Below are 20,069 nucleotides of genomic sequence, written 5' to 3'. Positions count from 1 at the left end.
GCCCGAGGGGATGGGAGAGGGTCCAGCCCACACTGCGCCTGGGCTGGGACTGGTCCCACCGGCGCAGGGTAGCAGGAAGCTCTCCACACACTCACCGGACCTGGGCTAGGACTGGGTCTGGGCGTTCCCGGAAGTCGGCAGATGTACTAAGTTTTTCCAGAAACTAAACTTGACCCAGGTCTATCACCGTGCACTAAGCTAAAGTAAAAGTGGGTTAAAGATCTAAACATTAAAACAGAAACACTAAATCTGGAAGAGAAGGTAGGAAGAATTCATGAAGACATAGGGGTAGGCAAAGAGTTCATGAACAAAAGTCGAATTACAAAGGTAATAATTGAAAGAATTAGCAACTGGGACCTCCTCTTACTGAGGAGTTTTTGCATGTCAAAAGAAATTATCAACAGGGTGAAAAGACAACTCACAAATTTGGAAAAAATCTTTACTAATAAACACTCAGACAAAGGTCTTCTCTCTAGAATTTACAAAGAACTAAAAAACATTAGGGCCCCAAAATTTAAAGACCCAGTACAGAAATAGGCATCCAAGATGAACACACATTCTTCAGAGGACAAAATTGAAGCGAACAGATATATGAAAAAATGTCCCATATCACTGGCCATGCATGAAATGCAAATTAAAACAACACTGAGATACCTTCTCACCCCAGAAAGAATGGCTATCATAAACAAATCAGCTAACAACAAATGTTGGCGAGGTTGCGGGGAAAAAGGAACCCTTCTCCACTGCTGGTGGGAATGTAGACTGGTGCAAGCGTTATGGAAATCAGTGTAGAGACTCCTTTAAAAAATAGGCCTGGAAATCCCATTCAAGCCAGCTATCCCCCAATGGGAATTTTCCTGGAGGAACTGAAAACGTCATATCATAGTAATATGTGTGTGCCTATGTTTATAGCAGCACAATTTGTGATAGACAAATCTTAGAAAACAAAGATGCCCGTCACCTGACGAATGGTTAAAAAAGATGTGGTATTTTTATACAATGGAGTATTACTCAGCTATAAAGAATGATAACCTTGAAGCATTTATATTTAGGTGGATGCCACTTGAAGATATACACGTAAGTGAAATAAACCAGACCCACATGTGTAAATTTCATATAGTCTCCCTAGTATAAGAACTCAAAAGAAGAAATACAAATAGAATTGTATAATACAATTAAAAGGAAAGCGAGAACTTGAGGATTAGGCAACAAATAGAGGGCAAGAGAAAAGCTAGGAAACATGACAGGGGCAAAGCCATACATTTATATGTATAAGATGGGTAAGGCAGTGTTCCTGAGAAACATCAGGTTTTTGAAACTAGCAGTTAATTGGTAGGAATCTCACCCTGACTACCTATATATGCTGATACCTGTGAACTAAGCAACTGCACTGAAGATAGCAATGTGTAGTAGTATGGTCATGCTTGGAATACCTGTTGTTCTGGTCTTTTAAATATGTACTGCTTGTCATGACATACCAATTATTGCCATACTGCCTTTCAAGTAAATGTTTGTTTAAAAAAAAGGGTAATTAATGAAAAATAGAGACAAGAAAATAAATGTCACAGGACTGTCCTGCTACAATGCTGTATATGGTTAGATTTCTAAATTTTTGTGTAAAAATATATAATTGTTTTTATTCATATTTTTAAAATTTTTTTATATTTTAAATTTTTTTCTTTATAATCTGTAGGGACTTAAAGTTTAACATATTGATATTTGATGGAAAATACCTGTTCCATGTTATGCCTAAGATGTTTGATATTCAGACAGATACTTAGGTTAAATCCAACTACATATGTTGTAGGGTGATAATAAGCATCTCTTCTGGAAGGTTAACAACCTAAGTTTACAGACGAAAAATTAGAGAAAAAGAAGGCCTGCAAGGTCAGCCAAATTTTGGCCCTAGCCTTTCAAGGTCAGTGAAGACTCAGGACATAGGAGAACCTATACTGTAGCATCATGTAACTCAGATGTGTCCCAAATTTTCTGATCAATGAGATTATGGGGCCACAGAGGAATGTGATCAATGATGTACAGTGTGCCTAAGGAGAATCACATGGAGAGAAAACATTCTCTCAGGTTTTCACAGAGAGCAAATTGGTCAAGCAGTAGCCATGACTCATCCATATGGCTGACACTGACAAAGGATCTAAAAACTTGTTCAGGGTTTCAGGATAAATCCTGAGGTGACTTGACTGACCTTATCAGATACAAAAGTTACATTTCTTGTTACACAGGTCTTGCTTTATCTTGGTCTTATCCATGTAGTAGAAAAGTATAAAAATGAGGTATAAGGGGTGAAGCCATGTTGGTATGCTGCGCTGTGAAGGCTCAGGACAACAGCTTCTGACATTGCCAGCCCTGAGGATGACCCACTACTATTATAGACTACTGGACTATATTGGAGTATTTTGCTGAATTCACACGCCTACAATATTTAAATGAGAATGGAATACCCTTCTTTGACAAAGCTAAAGAAAAGGGGTACAAATGAATGACCATTTTGTATCTGTATATTCAAAATAGGATAGATATACAGCTGCATTCTTTTAGTTCAATGAATAAGATTTGTTCTAATAGTGTTTGTGGATGGGATGTCATGTCTGCATCTTGTACAGTGAATAACCAGTGAGAAAACACTGTGTAATGTATTTATTATTGAAACTGTACCTACTGATCAGTTTTGAAACTGTCTCATTGCTGTGTTTCTCAATAGAATTATTAAAAAAAAGAAATGATAGCAATGATACAAGTTAGATTCTCTGTGACTTAGATTAGGTGATGATAGCCAGAAAAACAGCTTAATTAGAAATAGCAGTTAGGTTGTAATTGAAAAGAGAATGGATACTATTTGCTGATGTACTAGATTTGTGCATTTATGCACGTTTTTACTATTTATTGAAAGAGCAAGCACTGTGAACAACTTTGTGCATATGGGGGCATAGGAGTTTTTGTTGTGGGCATTTTGTTTTGGAAACCCTAGTTATAGAAATTCTTTACTTAAGAGGAGAGTTTTGAGAGATATTATTTAATGTAGATAATTATAGTTTAGCAGAAAGGTCAGGAGTATGGATAAAATTTGAGTGTTGTTCAGGGGTAAATAGTATTTCAGACCACTGCATCAGAAGGGTAAGTTTAGAGAGAAAAAAGGAGAGCTCTGATGACAGACAACTCTGGAATAAATGAATATTTGGAGTGAAGAAGAAAAGGTGCCAACAAAGGAGACTTAGGAGGAACAGTGAATGCATTAGGACAGTGGATTGACTGGGAGCCACATGAAGAAAGAGTCTTGGTGAGGGGGAGTGATATTTAGGTCTGAGACTGCAACAGGAAGATGAGAACTAAGAGTTACCCATTAATGCTGGTGGCATTGGCACGGACAGTTTGTACCATGTTCAAGTTTTAAGGTGAAAACTGGTTGAAATGAGTTCAAGAGTGAATGAGGGTTTAAAAAAAAAAAAAAGAGAAAGAGAAAGAGGTTACACTTTTAATTTATTTCATTTTTTTAAAAAAGCGTAATAACTAGAGGGAATTTTTTGAGATAATTTATGTAGAAAGAATTTAAGCGATTTAAATATAAAGTGAAAACTGTATCAAAAATAGGAGAAATAACTATATACAGGGAAAAGGAATAGGATCCAGTACACATGCAGAAGACTTAGCTCCAGATAGAAACATGAGTGTTCATGTAGAAAATACACATCTGTACATTTCCTTTTACAGTATACTGCAATATTGTGGACAGGGATTTCTTCCAGTCCATGTATTTTTAGTCTTAATGCTATTTAAAGATTTGATGAGGCATTGAAATCCCAAGGAAAAAAATCTGTAAAAGTTTTCAAAAGTGACCATTGAAACTAGTCCAATTACTTTTAGTTTCATTTGTTTAATCTTTAATATTTATTAGTCTACAGAAATCATATATTATTTTTAAATCATCATTGCTATTTTATTGATTAATCTTGCAGGAACACCTTTCCTTGAAGAAGTATATTGTTGATGTTGTGGTTGAAAGTTCAGCTCTCTTAGAACCTTTGAAAGATGGAGAAGACCGGCAAAAAAATAAAAAAAAGGCCAAAAGGATAAAAGCCCGGATGAACTCCAGGTATTTAAATATTATTAAGAACAAAGCAAAACGAAGAGTATTCCTGAGGTATCCTTCAATGTAAATCTATGAAAGACAAAAAAAAAAGTTTAAAGTTGTTTGCTTTTTGCAGAGGCTTGGAAATAACATTGATGAGCCTAATTTATAGCCACTTTCTTTGATTGAGACAGAAACTGCATATCGATCTAAAGCCCTTGCTTTCACCTGTTAAGAGCTCTTCTTATAATTGGATGCCAGAGCCCTGCCAAACTTGTGCCTCCTTCAGCATGCTATAGTATGTTTAAATATGTGTAAACCAAGCCTATTTTTCTTTCCAACTATTGATTTTTAAATGAAGTATCAAAGAAAATCAATAGCAATCAACAAATAGAAGTCTGCTGGCTGTAGTGTCAAACCCCATGACAGGGTTTAATCAATTTGGTTGCCTGTCACAACAAGAAAAAGTTCAAGAAATATCTTAAAATGGAAAGTGAGTTGTCAGACCTGTAGTTTATCATAAACCTCTAAAGTGACATCTGAAGATCAGACATCCATGTAGTATATCATTACCTCACTGGCATTGAGTGTCATCTGGTGACTAATGGGTCTCATTGGAGGACACAGATAGAGTTCTTCCTTAGTAGATAATCTAGTGCTGTTTAAGGAGAAGTATTCTGAATATGTCCTTACACTTTTATTCCCAAATGTTCTAAAGATAGAGAAACTTGACCCGCTGGATTATAAAAATATAGAACTAGAGTAATGGTGAATGATAGTTCTGTTACTTCCATGTGATGATTTTGATCTATTAAAGTGTCCATTTTACCTCACAGAATCAGTAATAACTTCAGAGGCTCCATCAAAGAATAGAGAAGGTGTTCTTGATTTTAGTTTTGAAGATTTTTTTAAAGTCACTTGATTTTAGTTTTAGTTTCTAAAAATGGTTTCACAGTTTATTTGGTTTCTAGTTCATACTAAGAAATTACCAACCTCCTGACCCTTGTTCTTTTTTTCTTTAAATACTTTCTATTTAGTGATGATTACCAGTTTATACCTTCAGTTTCACTCCACTTTGATATGTCTAACAGACTTGCTTTCCTCTCTCCACAAACCCCGTCATTTCCCATAGTCTTCTCTGTCTTAGTGAACCAGTTCTCTTCTGATTGGCAGGACCCAAACCTTCTCAGTCATCTGTAGCCTCCCCCACCCATTCAGTCTGATTGCAGACAATGCTAGGTTTGCATCAAGAGATAGTGGCTTTTGACAGCTGTCTGTCTGTCATTTTACTGCTTCCCCTTGATTCATGTGTTTCTGCCCTGTCTTCAGTGTGACCTAGACCTCTGACCAGTCCTATCCCTCCCCAAACTAAACAGCTCACCAGAACGCCTAGTGATGTGTGAGTCCCAGCCATTACTCCTAGAAACCTCAGTGCTTTTACAGGCTAGTTTCTTCCTCCTGGAGGCTCTGCCCACACAGCAAGCACCTTCACTCCCTTCAGGTCTTTAAGTGGTTACCTTCCAAGTGAAGCTGAAGCCTTCCTTGAGGGCCTGATTAGTTTGTTTAAAAAAAAAATGGTCCTTGTTTATTAAAGATAATCTTAAAAATACAAACAATCATAGGAAAACACAATTCTGTTGCTTCCACTTTTGGTATAGATGTGTTTTTATGTGTATATACCTATATTGATTGACTTTTTCATTAAGACTTAATTTACTAACTGAAATGCACAGAGCTTATGTGTGCAATTTGAGTTTTAACAAATCTAAGTGCCTTGTAATCCATACCCATCAAAATTTAGAATATTCCCATTGTCCCATAGAGGTTCTTTGTGCCTCTCCACAGTTGGTTTTCTGCCACCCTTGACCAGAAACAGTCATTTATCTCCTCTCTCTCATTTTTTAAAGCATGTATATTTTATTTTTATTATTTATTTATTTATTTTTGGCCGGCTTAGCCTGCCCTGAGGGCGTGGCTGGCATGGCTGCTAGTGCCAGGGTTTTAACCACGGTCCCCTGTGCCTGCCTAAGCTTGCCTAAGCAGATGTTTAGGCAGCTGAGCTATCTCACTGACCCCTCTCTTTCATTGGTGGAAATTTTCTGTTTTAGAAATTCACACATATGAAACCAAACACCTTTGTAGTTAGATTTTGCTGAGTGTACTGTTTGTGAAATTTTGTCGTTGTTGTGTAAATGTAATTTTTCCATTTTTATTGCTGAGCGTGTCTATTGTTTGGATAGTATCACATTTCTTTTTCCATTCATCCCTTGACACACATTTGGGTTTCTAATTTGGAACATTTTAAAATAAAACTACCAGGGCTGGGGAAATAGCTCAGTGGTCAAAGCGCCTGCCTGGCAAGTGCAAGGACCTGTGTTCAATCCCTGGTACCGCATGTGATGCTGCGCTGGTCACCAAAACTGGGCGTGGTGGCACATACCTGTAATTCCAGTGCTGGGGAGGCTGAGACAGGAAGGTCACTATGAATCTGAACTGTGTAATGACAACCTGTATCAAATAAATAAATATTAAAAATAAATAAAACTACCAAATCTTTGGGTGGTCCATATGTTTTCATTTATCTTAGATAAATATGTAAAAGTTTAGTTGCTCAACCATTTTCTATAGTAGTTGTACTACTTTGAATGCCCATGAACAATATGTGAACATTTTCATTGCTCCACAGTCCTGCCAGTACTTGGTATTGTTATTTTAAGTTTTTAACTAATTCAAATAGAAATGTAGTGGTATTTCATTATGGTTCCAGTTGAGATTCTATGGTGATTAATCATTGTGTCAAGCACCTTTCTGTGTGGTTTATAAACATTCAGTATATTCTTTTATGAGGTATGTTTTGGAGATGTTACCCACTTTAAAAAGTGGCTTATAGTTTTGTTTTTGAATGATTTATATATTCTGACCACAAACTCTTTGTCAGATACACACACAAAGAGTTTTCTCTTAAACTAGAGCTTGACTCTATTTTTCTTGATGATAGCTTTTGTTAGGTGAAAGTTTAATTTTTATACTATTTATTTTATGAACATGATCCTTTTATAGCTTCCTGGGTTATGTCTCAGGGATCTTTGCCTGTCAGAAGGTTAAACAGGAGCCTCTCATTTTTTAGAAGCTTTATAATTTTATCTTTTGCATTTGGAATTATAATTCATCTTAAATAAATGAATGAGAATGATATATTGTACGGGGCCAGGTTTATTTTTCCATATAGATAGCCCATTGTCCCAGCACTTTGCTCTTCTATTATGTTTTAGCATTTATACTGTTTGGTTTAAAGGAAAAGAAGCCTACCCTATGTGAGTCTGTTCTTGACTATCTTTTATTCCATTGATCTCTAGTCTCTTGCTTTGAAAACTTTATTAGAAAAATACATCAGACCAATTATTATGGATGTGTTTGTAGATTATTAATTTGATTTTTGATAAATTTGTCTAGCTTTAAGCTATCTTTATTATGATAGCTTTATAAGGAGTCTTTAAGTAAAACAGTAGAACTGTTTTTTTGAGAATGTTTTAGTTATCTAAGGACTTTTTATTTTCATATACATATTAACCATCTTTTTTGCTTATAAAACAAATAAAAAAGCCTATTGGAATTTTGTTTAGGATTGTATTGACTATAAATCAGCTTGGGAAGAAGTGGCATGATTATAGGGTAGGTTTGCATTTATTTAGAACTTCTTGAATTATCTTAGTGATGTTTTGTGATTTTCGGTATATGTCTTACAGATATTTTATGAAATTTATCCCTACTATTTTAATGGTATGGTATAGTTGCAAGCCTTATTTTGTTTCATTTTTAATTTCTCTGTTGGTAGTATGTAGAACCCTAGTTGATTTTTTTGCATATTAACCTTATACCCTGTCCTGTTGTCAAATTGAATTCTGAGTTCTAATAGTTGTTCTGTAATACATAAACTTTTTTTTTTCAGTACCCTCCACTTGCCAAGCAGGCACTTATTCTACTGAGCTACCTCCCCAGCTCTGTAAATGCATAAAATTTTTATATAGAGAAGAAGAAATCTGAGTATAAAATCAGCATTGCTTCTAGCTTTTCAGTGTACATTCTGTTTATTTCTTTTTTTATAAATGCATTTAGTACAGGGGATACAGGGTCTCACTACACAGATCCCACTCTTAGTGATTCCCTGGTTTTCAGCCTCTCAAGCGCTGGGGTTATAGGCATGCACCACCATGCCCAGTTGCAATCACCCTTTCAGTGCACCCTGGGGTTGGGGCTGGCACAACACACTGGGGATTGAACCCTGGCTGCTGTGCTCTGCCAAAGCAGACACTTTAGTCTACTGAGCTATCAGCCTGGCCCTATTTCTTCTTAACTGTGATGCCTTGTATCTTTATTTGAATGTAGAACAGAAGCCATAGTCCTTATCTTGGTATGAAAGCATTCAGTTTTTCACTATTGAGTTATGACGTTAGCTGTAAGTTTTTCTGTAGATATCCCTGTATCAGATTAAGGAAGCTTTTTTTAATCCCTAGAGTAGTACGTTATAGTTTTTTTGTAATACCTTTATTAAAGTATAATTCCCATTAAAACTATGCATGATTTGTATTTTAGAAGGTTTTTTGTTTTGTTTTGGTTTTTGCAGCCTGAAGATGCCTTGAGGGCATTTCTGGTTTCCTGTGAGTAACTGGGTTCGAACCACAGCATCTTGAGCCTGACTGCTTTGTTTAAGCAGGCACTTAAACAACTGAGCTAATGGGCAGCCCCCCCCCCCGCATGATTTGTATTTTAAATGTTAGCCTTGTATTCTTAAAATATACCACTCATGGTTTATTTTCTTTTCTATCTTTCCAGATTAGTTTGCTTATATTTTTGACAGAAGTTTTACATGTACACTCTTGAAGTATATTGGTGCAGTTTCCTTACTTACTTCTTTGTGTCTTTGGTTTTGGTATAAAGAGAATGCTGGCTTTTTAAAATGAGTTGATTACTGTTACACTTGCTTCTCTTTTCTGTGTTTTCATAGGATTGGAAATATATTTCTCTATATATTTTCCCCATCAATGAAGTTATACTTCGTTTTTCAATTTGGGTAATTTGTATCTTTCATTTTGATTATTTCATATAAGTTGTGTAATTATGCTTAAAATTGTAAAATATAATACTGTTCTTTCTACTGCTGGTCCAGCATGTTAGGGATTTGGAAGTTGCCGTTCCATTCTAATAACAGATCAAAATTTTTAAAAAAATTCAGATGCCTTTCTTATATATATAACAAATGAGGACACAGGACAAACTGCTGTGTCTTAATTGGCTAGATAGACAGACAGGTAGAAAACAAATCACAATTTACTAGAACAAAAATCCACAAGTAGAATCTTTTGTTGGCATTACAATCTATGAATCAGTCTCAGGTATGGACAACTCATAGAGTCAGAAGTCTGAGGAGCCCAGTGATGGGTACCTTTACTCTTCTTATGAACTTACCCTAATTTCTCTCTCAGTGAGTTCATTGTTTGTGTACAAAAATGCTACTGATTTTTGGGTGTTACCTTTGTATCCTCCTATGTTACTTAATTTGGTGATTAAATCTGCGAGACTCTTGGTGGAGTTTTTGGGTCTGTGTAGAGTATCACATTATGTGCAAATAATAATTTCACTTTTTCTTTTCCAATCCTTATACCTTTTATGTGCACTGTTGTGTAATTATTCTGGCTAATGTTTCTAGAACTATATTGAGGACCAGCCAAATAGATCAATGGATTAAAGCTCCTGCTTAGGTAGATGCAGGGGCAAGGGGTTTGATCTCCCAGCCAACTGGCCCCCTGCCTTTGGGGCACGCTGAGACTGTGATTGAGAATGGGCATGGTGGCGCATGCCTGTAATCCCAGCACTTGGGAGACTGTAAACAGGAGGATCACTACTAGTCCAGTGTATGTAGTGAGACCCTGTAGACCTTGTAAAAAAAAAAAAAAAAAAAAGAAAAAAAAAAGAACTATATTGAATGTGAGTGGAGATAGTGGACATTCTTGTCTTGTTCCTGATTTTAAAGTGAATGCTTTCAGGTTTTGCCCATTTAATATGATGTTGGCTGTTGTCTTCTCATAGATGATTTTTATCAGGTTGAGATATAGACCATCTATTCCAGTATTCTGTATGGTTTTTATCATGAATGAATGTTTGACTATGTCAAAAGATCTTTCTACATCTATTGAGATGATCATTTAGTTTTTGTTCTTGGCTCTATTGATGTGGTGTATTACATTTATGGATTTGCGTATGTTCAGTCATCTTTCTGTGTTCCTGCGATGTATCCCTCTTGGTCATTATGTATAATCTTCTTGATGATTTGCTGCGTTCTGTTTGCTAGTATTTTACTGAGGATTTTTGCATCTATATTAATTAGATTGGTCTGTAGTTCTGTTTTTTAGTTGAATCTTTCTCTGGTTTTGGAGTCAGAGTAACACTTGCCTCCAGGAATAAGTTTGGGAGAATTGCTTCCCTTTCAGCTTCATTGAAGAATCTGAGAAGAGTTGCCATTAAATCTTCTCTAAGTTTCTTGTAGAATTGAGCTGTGAATCCACTGGGAACTGGACTTTTCTTTTTATTATATTTCAATTTCATTTACTGTTAGTGGGTTATTTAAAGTTTGTGCATCTTCTTGACTCAGCTTTGGCATTTCATATGTATCTAGGAAACTGTTCATTTCCTCTGTGTTTTCCATCCTGTGAGAATAAGGTTTTTGGAAGTAGTTATTGATCATCTGAATTTCTCTAAGGTCTGTAGTGATTTCACCCTTTTCATACCTTATTGAATGAATTTAAGTTGTCTAGGGGTTTATCAATCAACTGTTTCATTTCTTCTCTGTATTTTTTCATTTCCATTGCATTAATTTCTGGTCTACTCTTTATAATTCCCTGCCTTCTTTGGGCTTTGGGCTTGACTCGCTGTTCTTGTTCGAGGAGCTTTAGGTGCAGCATAAGATCATTTATTTGGATTTGCGCTGTTTTTCTAATGTCCAAATTTACCACTATAAATTTTCCTCTTAAGACAGCTTTCATTGTATCCCCCAGGTTTTGATAAGTTGTATCTGCATTTTCATTCACTTGTAAATATCTTTCAATTTCTTCTTTACTTTCATCTGTAACCCACTGGCTATTTAGAAGGTTATTTATTTTCCGTGTGTTTATGGTTTTTCTATCGTTTCTTTTGTCAGTAATTTCCAGTTTTATTGCACTGTGGTCAGATAGTTTGCATGGCATAATTTTAATTAATTTGCATTTAGTTAAATATGCTCTGTGTGCTAGTATATAATCTATTTTGTAGACCATCCCGTGTGTAGCTGAGAAGAATGTGTATTGTGTTACTGCTGAGTGAAACACTCTGTAAAGGTCTACTAAGTACATTTCTTCAGAAGTTTGGTTTAGTTCTGTTATTTTTTTGCTGATTCTTTTGCCTGGTTAATCTATCTCTGTGTGGCAAAGTGGTCAAGCAGTGGCTATGACTCATCCAGGTGGCTGTCACTGACAAAAGACCCACAAGGTACTATACATGGCTCCAGGGTAAATCTTGAGGGGATTTGACTGACCTTGTCAGATAGCAAAAGTTGCATTTTGAGTTATATAGGTCTTTCTTTAACTTGGTCTTAACCATCCAGCAGAAGAGTATAACCATGATGAATAAAAGTAAAGCTATATTAATATACTGAGCTATAAAAGGCTCAAGTCAACAACTTAAGACAGTTGCCAATTGTGCTGATAACCCACTACTATTATGGACTATTGGGCTATATTAGATTATTTTGCTGAATTCAGATACCTACAGTCTTTGATCTGATATATGAAAAAGTCCTTTAAAGGCTTCTCCAAATACAGCCTCTCTAACAGCAGTGGAACACCCATTTCTAACAAAACAAAACAAAAAAAGGGGATATAAATAAAGGATCACTCTTTTTTTTTGTTTTGTTTTTTGGTATGGGTGTATATGAGTGTGAAAAAATATATGTATATACAAGATAGGATAGATATACAGCTACTTTCTCTTAGTTCATTGAGAGGAAAGGTTTGTACTAATATTGTTTAGACAAGATATCATATTTCCATCTTGTCCTCTGAATAACTACTAGGAAGGCAACAATGTGCAATGTATTAATTATTGTAACTGTCATACTAACCTGTCTTGAAACTGTTTCATTGTTATTTTATCTTTTTTTCTCATTAAAATGAAAAAAATAGATAATTAGCAACCATTGTTAATTAGCTATCCCTGTTTTGAAAATCTGTAACATATGTATTGTATGTTACCCTGTTTTTGTCATTTTTTTCTATTTGTTCTTGCTGCTGTTTTCACTCTTCAAATTAAAATTGTTTTTAAAAAATTGATCTCTGTGTGCCAGTGGAGTGTTAAAGTCCCCCATTATAATTACATTATGTTCATTTGATTTTTCATGTCTGTTAACATTATTCCTTATTTTTGTGTGCTCCTATGTTGGGTGTACATATCTTATAGTTGTTATCTCTCCCTCTTTCAGTTTTCCCTTAACAAGTATGAAGTTACCTTCTTTATCTCTGAATCATTTTTGGTTTGAAGTTGATACTGTCAGCAATCAGAATAGCTATCCTTGCTTTTTTAGTGTCTTTTGTAATGGAGAATTGTTTTCCATCCTTTTACTTTCAGTCTGTGAATTTCCTTTTGAGTTAAATGTTTCCTGTATGGAGCATATTTTTGGCTTTTGTTTCTTAACCCACTCAGCTATTCTGTTTATTTTGACTGGTGAATTGAGGTCATTTTCATTGATAGTTATCATTGATATGTATTGACTTACCTTTTTTTAAACGTATTTGGTACAGAGTCTCACTATGCAGCTCAGACTCCTCTTGTTTTCAGCCTCCCTGCCACTGGGATTAAAGGCATGTGCCACTAAGCCTGATCTTGGCAACCAGCTCAGTGCACTCTGGAGTGGAGCCAGTGTGGTATGTGGCGCCAGGGATCAAACTCTGGTCCTTGTGCTTGCCTAAGCAGGTGCTTAGTCTGCTCAGCTATCTTGCTGCCTGTGTATTGGCTTATCTTTGTCGTGTTATTTTCCTGCTATAGGTTCTGTATTTTCCTCTACTTTTTAATTCCTTGCTCTGTTTTGTAGTTCCTTTCTATTGTCTTTGAAGCTGTGGTTGTTTCTGTCTCTTTCTAGAATATCAGTCAGTACTCTTTGTGAGGTTGGTTTGGTGGTCATGAATTTCTTCAGTTTTTCCTTGTCGTGGAACAATCTTATCTCTCCTTGAATTTGAAAGATAGTTTTGCAGGGTATATCAATCTGGGTTGGAAGTTACTTTCTTTGAAGACCTGAAATACTTCACTCCAAGCTCTTCTTGGTTTGATGGTTTGTGTTGAGAAACCTGCCATGATTCTGGTGGCCTTTCCATTATAGATGATCTGTTTCTTCTCTCTAACAGCTTTTAATATTCTTTTGCTGAATTTATGAGATTATTATGTGTCTAGATGTAGATTTATTTGATTATGGCTGTTTGGAGTTTTATATGTCTCGCTTATTTGTATGTTACATCCTTATGTTTAGAAAATTTTCTGCTAGTACTTCTGCAAATAGTCTGTTTATGTCTTTTTGTGCTGTCTCCTGCTGTTTCATTGACACCTATTTTATATATATATATGTGTGTGTGTGTGTGTGTATCTTGTAGCTGCTTAATTGTTATTTCCTGGTTCCTTGCTAGTTTTAAAAAATCTTTACTTTCAAGTTCATTAGCTGCGCTTTGGTCTTTGAGGTCTAAAGTCTGTCTTCAGTTTTGTTGAAGCGGCTTTGCCATTTTTCAGTGGAATTCTTCATTTTCTGGATATCTGTTTGAATCTGTTTCATGCACGCTAATTCTTTCCTGTATCCTTCATTCATTGTTTCCATCATTTTTGTATTCTTTTCTATTTTTTTTTTTTTATCTATGGCTTCTTTAGCTGTGCTGAGCAATTCTTTCACAATTTTTTTCTTTTCTTTTTTACCTGAGAGATTTTTCTGATCTTATCACTTATATAACCTGATGGACTTGTTTCTTTACTTTAGTTGCTGTCATTTCAGAAATTTCAGGTGTGTGCTTTCCAAGTTTTTGTAAGTCTTTGTCTCCTGGATTTCTTCTGGGGTATGGGCTGGAGGATGGAGATTGCCTTTTGCTCCTACATTTTGGCATTTTTGAAGCTATCAATAATCATCCAGACTTAGCAGTGGTGGGAGAGTGGTAGGGTATGGGTCAGTAAATTTTCCACTACTGTCAAGAGTAGGGTAGTCCTCAACAAGGCTCCCACTACTAGGGGAGGTGACTTGCAGATACTGAACAAAGCTTCAGTGTTGGTGATGTGTGGGGGCTGAATTCACCAGGATCCCATGGACCACCCAGCATCCTCCTAAAGTTTTAAAAGGTGTACTAGCACCAGCACAAGCTCCATGCCTTCAAGCTGGGGGCCGAGGAATGCAGCTCACCAGAGTCCCGTGGGCCACCCAAAGTCCTCCAGAGTTCTTAAATGGTTGAAATAGGTGCCAGGACCTCTGCACCTGCATGTACTGGGCCCACATATCTGCAGCTCACCAGAGTCCTACAGGCCAGTGAGAGTCCTCTTAAGTTCTTCAAAGGTTGGACCTGCACCAGCACAATCTCCATGCCCTGGTGGCACATTCTATGAGCCAAGCACTCTGGAAGAATGAGGCAAGAAAATCACAAGTTTGAACCCAGCCCGGGCAACTCGGCAATTTAGTGAGTGTTTCTTTAAAAAGAAGAAGAAGAAGAAGAAGAAGAAAAAAAAAAAAAAAAAAAAAAAAAAAAAGGCTAAAAAAATAATTATAAAATAACAGAAAACTGTCTATGTACCCACACTTTACCAACCTTACTTATAGCACTTCTGTTTACACAATTCATTATGTTCATCAAGAAACAATATAAGGCATACTATAAGGCAAAAGTACAATTTGGATAGAAAGGTCAAACATCAGAACTAGATTCAAACATGGCAATGATGTTAGAATTAACATGTAGAGAATTTAAAATAACTGTAACTAATATATTTAGGGCTCCAGTGGGTAAAGTAGACATCATGTAAGAACAGACGGGCACTATAAGCAGAGAAATGGGCATTCTAAGGGAGAATCTAAAGACATGCTAAAGGTGAAATGGTAATCTGTACCTCCACTCTGACATCATTTGTGTTGTCAGAATTGTTCTGATGCAACTATTTTGGAATTTTGTCCTTTCTTGTGGGTAAAATGGATTAATTTTGATCAACTTCAGCTCTTACTTCAATAGCAACTCCCATATTCTTCATCACTTTGCTCTGTGAAGGTATGTATGTTTAATACTGTTATGTCTTCTCCTCTTTCTGGATATTAAGTTGAATATATTCTCTTTCTCGTTCTCTCCTTCCTTCCCTTCCCCCTCCCCTTTCTATCTTCCACAATCTAATTTATACCAAGTGGGACCTGTGGAAGTAAATATTTACCTGATTCCTAAGATAAAATCATGAAAAGATTCAGATTACAAAAAAGTGATAATCTACTGTTGCAGGACAAATTAGAATTCATGGGTGGTATAATTCTTGTTTTGTGTGTCTGAATGAAAGAATGGATTTGATCTCTCCCATCATAATCCCTAGCTCAGTATATTTCTAATATAACAGGTATCATCCTAAACCTCTGTGTTTTCTTTGAAAAATGGGGATAAATACCTCATAGATAGATGAAATAGTGAATGTACAGTACCTGGCACAAAGTTTAAAACATATTTAATCCTACATAATGGCTATTTTTCCTACTGTTTAGTTGAGACAGTTGGGTTTACCTGCCAAGTAGCTATTTACTCATCTTGCTATACCTTAATATTTTGGCTGATAGCAGTAGCTTTCTTAGGTTTAAACAATATATAGGCCAGGGAGATAGCTCAGTAGAATAAACACTTGCCTGGCAAGCATAAGGTCCTGAGTTCAATCCCTGATACCACCAAACCCCCCCCCCCACGAAACCCAATATATAATGCTATGCTTTATTCCAATTTAATTTCTTTATTTTCAAACACTAACTGTGCTGTTTTGTTTTCTTTATTAGTAATGTTATAATTTGCATTTTCACATGTTTTGTGAAAGAGTTTCTTTTTTTAACCTGTCTCTTACTGTTTAGATTGGTCTGTGTTGTGTTTAAATTTTTCATAGATCCCTGGGCTAATTATTTGAGACAAGGATCCTTTGGATGTTATGATATTTTTCTCCCAAAAGACAGATAAAAAATAATCAGTATTAATGGATTGTTCCAGTGAGATCTGTCTTAAATTCATCATCTGTTCAGGACTAGCACTTCTGGTTTAGACAACCTAGATCCTGATTAGTGGGACAAAACTGTTATCTTGGATTTTTCAGGACCTTTAGTACTTGTAAAAACAAAACCGAAGCAAATCTTTGAGTATCTGGTCAACTTATTTCCATGGTCTTTTAAATGATTCCTGAATTTAAATGACTATTTCTTACTTATTTTTGCTTTGTACGTTTCTTGAGGTACTTAAGTAATAAGTTAGTTCTGCTTTGTAGAAATCTAGTAGACTTTCAAACTGAATTATACTGATAGTTTCATTTCTTAAAAAATAAAACATTTTGAATCAAGTCTGTGAACTCAGAAATGTTTTTATAAATCTGTTCTACATCTTAAAAGGAAATATGTAATCTTAGCAGACTTTCATGATAGCACTGACATTAATTTAAAGGAGCAATTTTAAAAATCAGAGCATTATAATTAATGTAATTAATTTTTGACCTTAACAGTGAGATTTTATGAAAGGAAAAAGCACAACTAAGGCTTTGGTTTACTATAAAAATTAAAATAAATAACAGTGATAAAACCCTTTTTCTCTTCAGGGCCAAGGAATATGAGAGTTTAATGGAAACAAAAAATTCTGGCTCAGATTCACCTTATAAAGCAAAGTGAGTATTCTATTTTTTTTAAGTTTACTGGATATATATTAGTAATAGTGAGTAGTACCCCTGCCTCATGTGTGTGTGTGTATTTCACATTAATCATAGGGAACTTATACCTGTATGTGATATATTTCAGTTCCTCTGTTTTTATCCATTCCCCTCCTCTTTTCTTTTTCTTTCTTTTTTCTTTTCTTTGTATTTAGTACAGGGTCTACAGGGTCTCACTGCATATATTGGACTCATAGTGATTCTCCTGTTTACAGTCTCCCAAGTACTGGGATTACAGGCATGTGCCACCAGTCCAGTCTCAATTGCTGTCTCAGCATGCCCCAGGGGTGGGGCCAGCACAGCAGGCTTGGGGATCAAACTCCTGGCCCCTGAGTCTGCCAAGGCAGGTGCTTTAATCTGCTGAGTTATTTGGCTGGTCCTCCCCTTTCCTCTTTCATCCCTTCTTTCCTTCCTTATTTATAAATTTTTGTTTTCATCTTATCTTTTTTTCTCATTTTTTTTCTTTTTTGTTCCTTCCCCACCACCACCATTCCCCTTTCCTTTTGAACAGTTTCCTTTCAATTTCATAATATTTATTGTACTTTTTGTTTCTTATTTACATTTTTAGTTTCTCACAGTAGAAAGACAATGTGGTATTTAAATATATGGGTCCAATTTATTTCAGTTAAGAGTATAGTCTCAGGCTGGGTATATGCCTCAATGGTAGAGTGCTTGACTAGCATGTACAAGGCCCTGAGTTCAGTCCCCAGTCACACACACACACACACACACACACACACACACACACACAATATGGTCTCAATGTCCATACACTTCACTGTAAATGTCTTAAGTTTATCCTATTTTAAAGCTGAGTATTACCCCTTTAAAAATATTTTTTATGCATTCATTCATTCATTGATAGTATTTGAGTTGTTTCCAACATTTAATTACTACAAACTGTGCTTCTACAAACATGAGTGTGCCTATATCACTGTGGTATGATTTTTGAATTCTTTTGGGAAGATACCAAGAAGAGGAATAGCTGGGTCAAGTGGAACTTCTATCCCTAGATTTTCAAGAAAGATCCACACTGATTTCTACTACAGTTGCACTGGTCTACATTCCTACCAACAGTAGAGAGGGGTTCCTTTTTCTCAATAGCCCCATAGGAATTGGTATTTACTTGATAATAGACATTCTTTTGGTAGTGAGATACAGTCTCATCATTGTTTTAATTTGCATCTCTCAAATGACCAGTGTTGTTCAACACTTTTTCATATATTTATTTGTGGTTTGTACTTCTTCTTTTGAGAAATGCTTTCTCAGCTTTAGAAAAAGCCATCTATGACAGCTCACTAGCCAATACTAAATGTACAAATAAAAGCTTTCTTTCTAAAATCAGGAGCAATACAAGGATGCCCACTGTCATCTTCTTATTCAGTTTAGTTCCAGCTCTGGTTAGCTAGAGATATTAGATAAGAGGAAGAAATAAAAAGAAGGATAATAAAGAAAGAAGCCAAACTATTATTTGCCAATAACTTGTTACTCTACATAGAAGATCCCAAAAGCTCCACCAAAAGACTTCTGGATTTAATAACCAGATTCAGTCATACAGCTGGATACAAAATCAACACTCAAAAATCAGTAGCCTTCCTGTGCACAAATAACAATTCATGTTGAGAGAAATTAGGGAAACAACGTATTTCACAGTAGCATTTAAAAACTGAAATATAAATCAACCTAATGAAGAACTAAAAGACCTCTACATTTAAAATTATAGTACTCTGAAAAAGGAGATTGAAGAGGATATCAGAAAGTGGAAGATATTTCTTATTTTGGGGCAGAAAGAACTAATGTAATAAAAATGACTGTACTTCCAAAATTGGTAGACAAATTTAATGTAATCCCAACCAAAATACCATTAGCATAGCTTACAGAACTAGAGAAAACATGCTTAAAATTCATTTTGAAATAAGAGACTTAGAATGGCAAAAACAACTCTGGGCAACAAAGGCAAGGCAAAAATGCATCACAGTCCCTAAAATTGAACTTATACTGCAAAGCTACTGTGATAAAAACAGCATGATACTGCCCAAAATAAAACAGACCTGAAGATCACTGGAACAGATTAGAATGTGAAGAAACAATTCCAAACACACTTAGCCATCTTGTTTTTTTTTTTTTTCTTTGTGGAACTGGGGATTGAACTGAGGTCCTTATGCTTGCCAGGGAAGCACTTACTCTACTAGCCATCTCCCTGACACACACTTAGCATCTTATCGTTGACAAAGGTGCCAAACATGTTCACTGAAAGAAGATAGCCTCTTCAATAAATAGTGCTGGAAAAAGTGTATTCCACATGCCAAAAACTAGACCACTATGCACTAAACTAAAATAAAAATGGATTAAATATCTAAATATTAAGACAGAAACACTAAATCTGCCAGACGAAAGAATAGGTAAAACTCTTAGAGACATAGAGATAGGTAAAGATTTCATGAATGAAACCCTGACTGCACAGGAAATACTATAAAGAAGACTGGAATCTATTATTAAAAAGCTTTTGCACAGCAGAAGGAATCACCAACAGAGTGAAAAGACAACCCATGGAGTGGGAAAAAAAATCTTAGCCAGCTGTTCCTAAGACAAAGGACTGCTATCTAGAACATATAAAGAATTGAAAAATTCAGATGCCCCTACATATAAAGCCCCAATCCAAAAGTGGGCAAAGTAGGAAAGGAAGATGGGCTTGTACCTGAGGCTGTCATCAGCGCTTTGATTCAGAGACTAACAACACCTATACATGCCATCCTTGTGTTCTGGTCTTTCATGACGTATTAAAAGGTTGGTATTGCTGTAAAAAAAAAAAAAAGTGGGTAAAGTAAGTGTTCAATCCCATGTTTTGGTTTGTCTGCTTTCTTTGGTTTCTGCCTGTAACCAAAGTGTGTCTGAACCATCCTAACATGCTTGTGATCATGGATTTGGTTTCTCTGACTAGTGGAAAGTTATTCTCTCTCTCTCTCTCTCTCTCTCTCTCTCTCTCTCTCTCTCTCTCTCTGTCTCT

At 35.8% G+C, this 20,069-nt stretch overlaps 1 protein-coding gene across 3 annotated transcripts in view; it reads left to right on the top strand.

Moving 5' to 3' along the window:
• Positions 1–20,069, top strand: part of Scaper (S-phase cyclin A associated protein in the ER) — a 438,975-nt gene that overhangs the window by 173,102 nt on the left and 245,804 nt on the right. For all 3 annotated transcript variants that reach the window (XM_023712676.1, XM_023712675.1, XM_023712677.1), the window contains 2 exons: positions 3,972–4,108; positions 16,955–17,020. In XM_023712676.1, coding sequence (XP_023568444.1) covers positions 3,972–4,108; positions 16,955–17,020 — 203 coding nt within the window. The remainder of the gene's footprint in view (positions 1–3,971; positions 4,109–16,954; positions 17,021–20,069) is intronic.

The sequence above is a fragment of the Octodon degus genome, unplaced genomic scaffold (assembly GCF_000260255.1).
Source record: "Octodon degus isolate 3935 unplaced genomic scaffold, OctDeg1.0 scaffold00026, whole genome shotgun sequence".
NCBI lineage: Eukaryota > Metazoa > Chordata > Mammalia > Rodentia > Octodontidae > Octodon > Octodon degus.
This window is presented reverse-complemented; position numbering and strand designations above follow the sequence as displayed.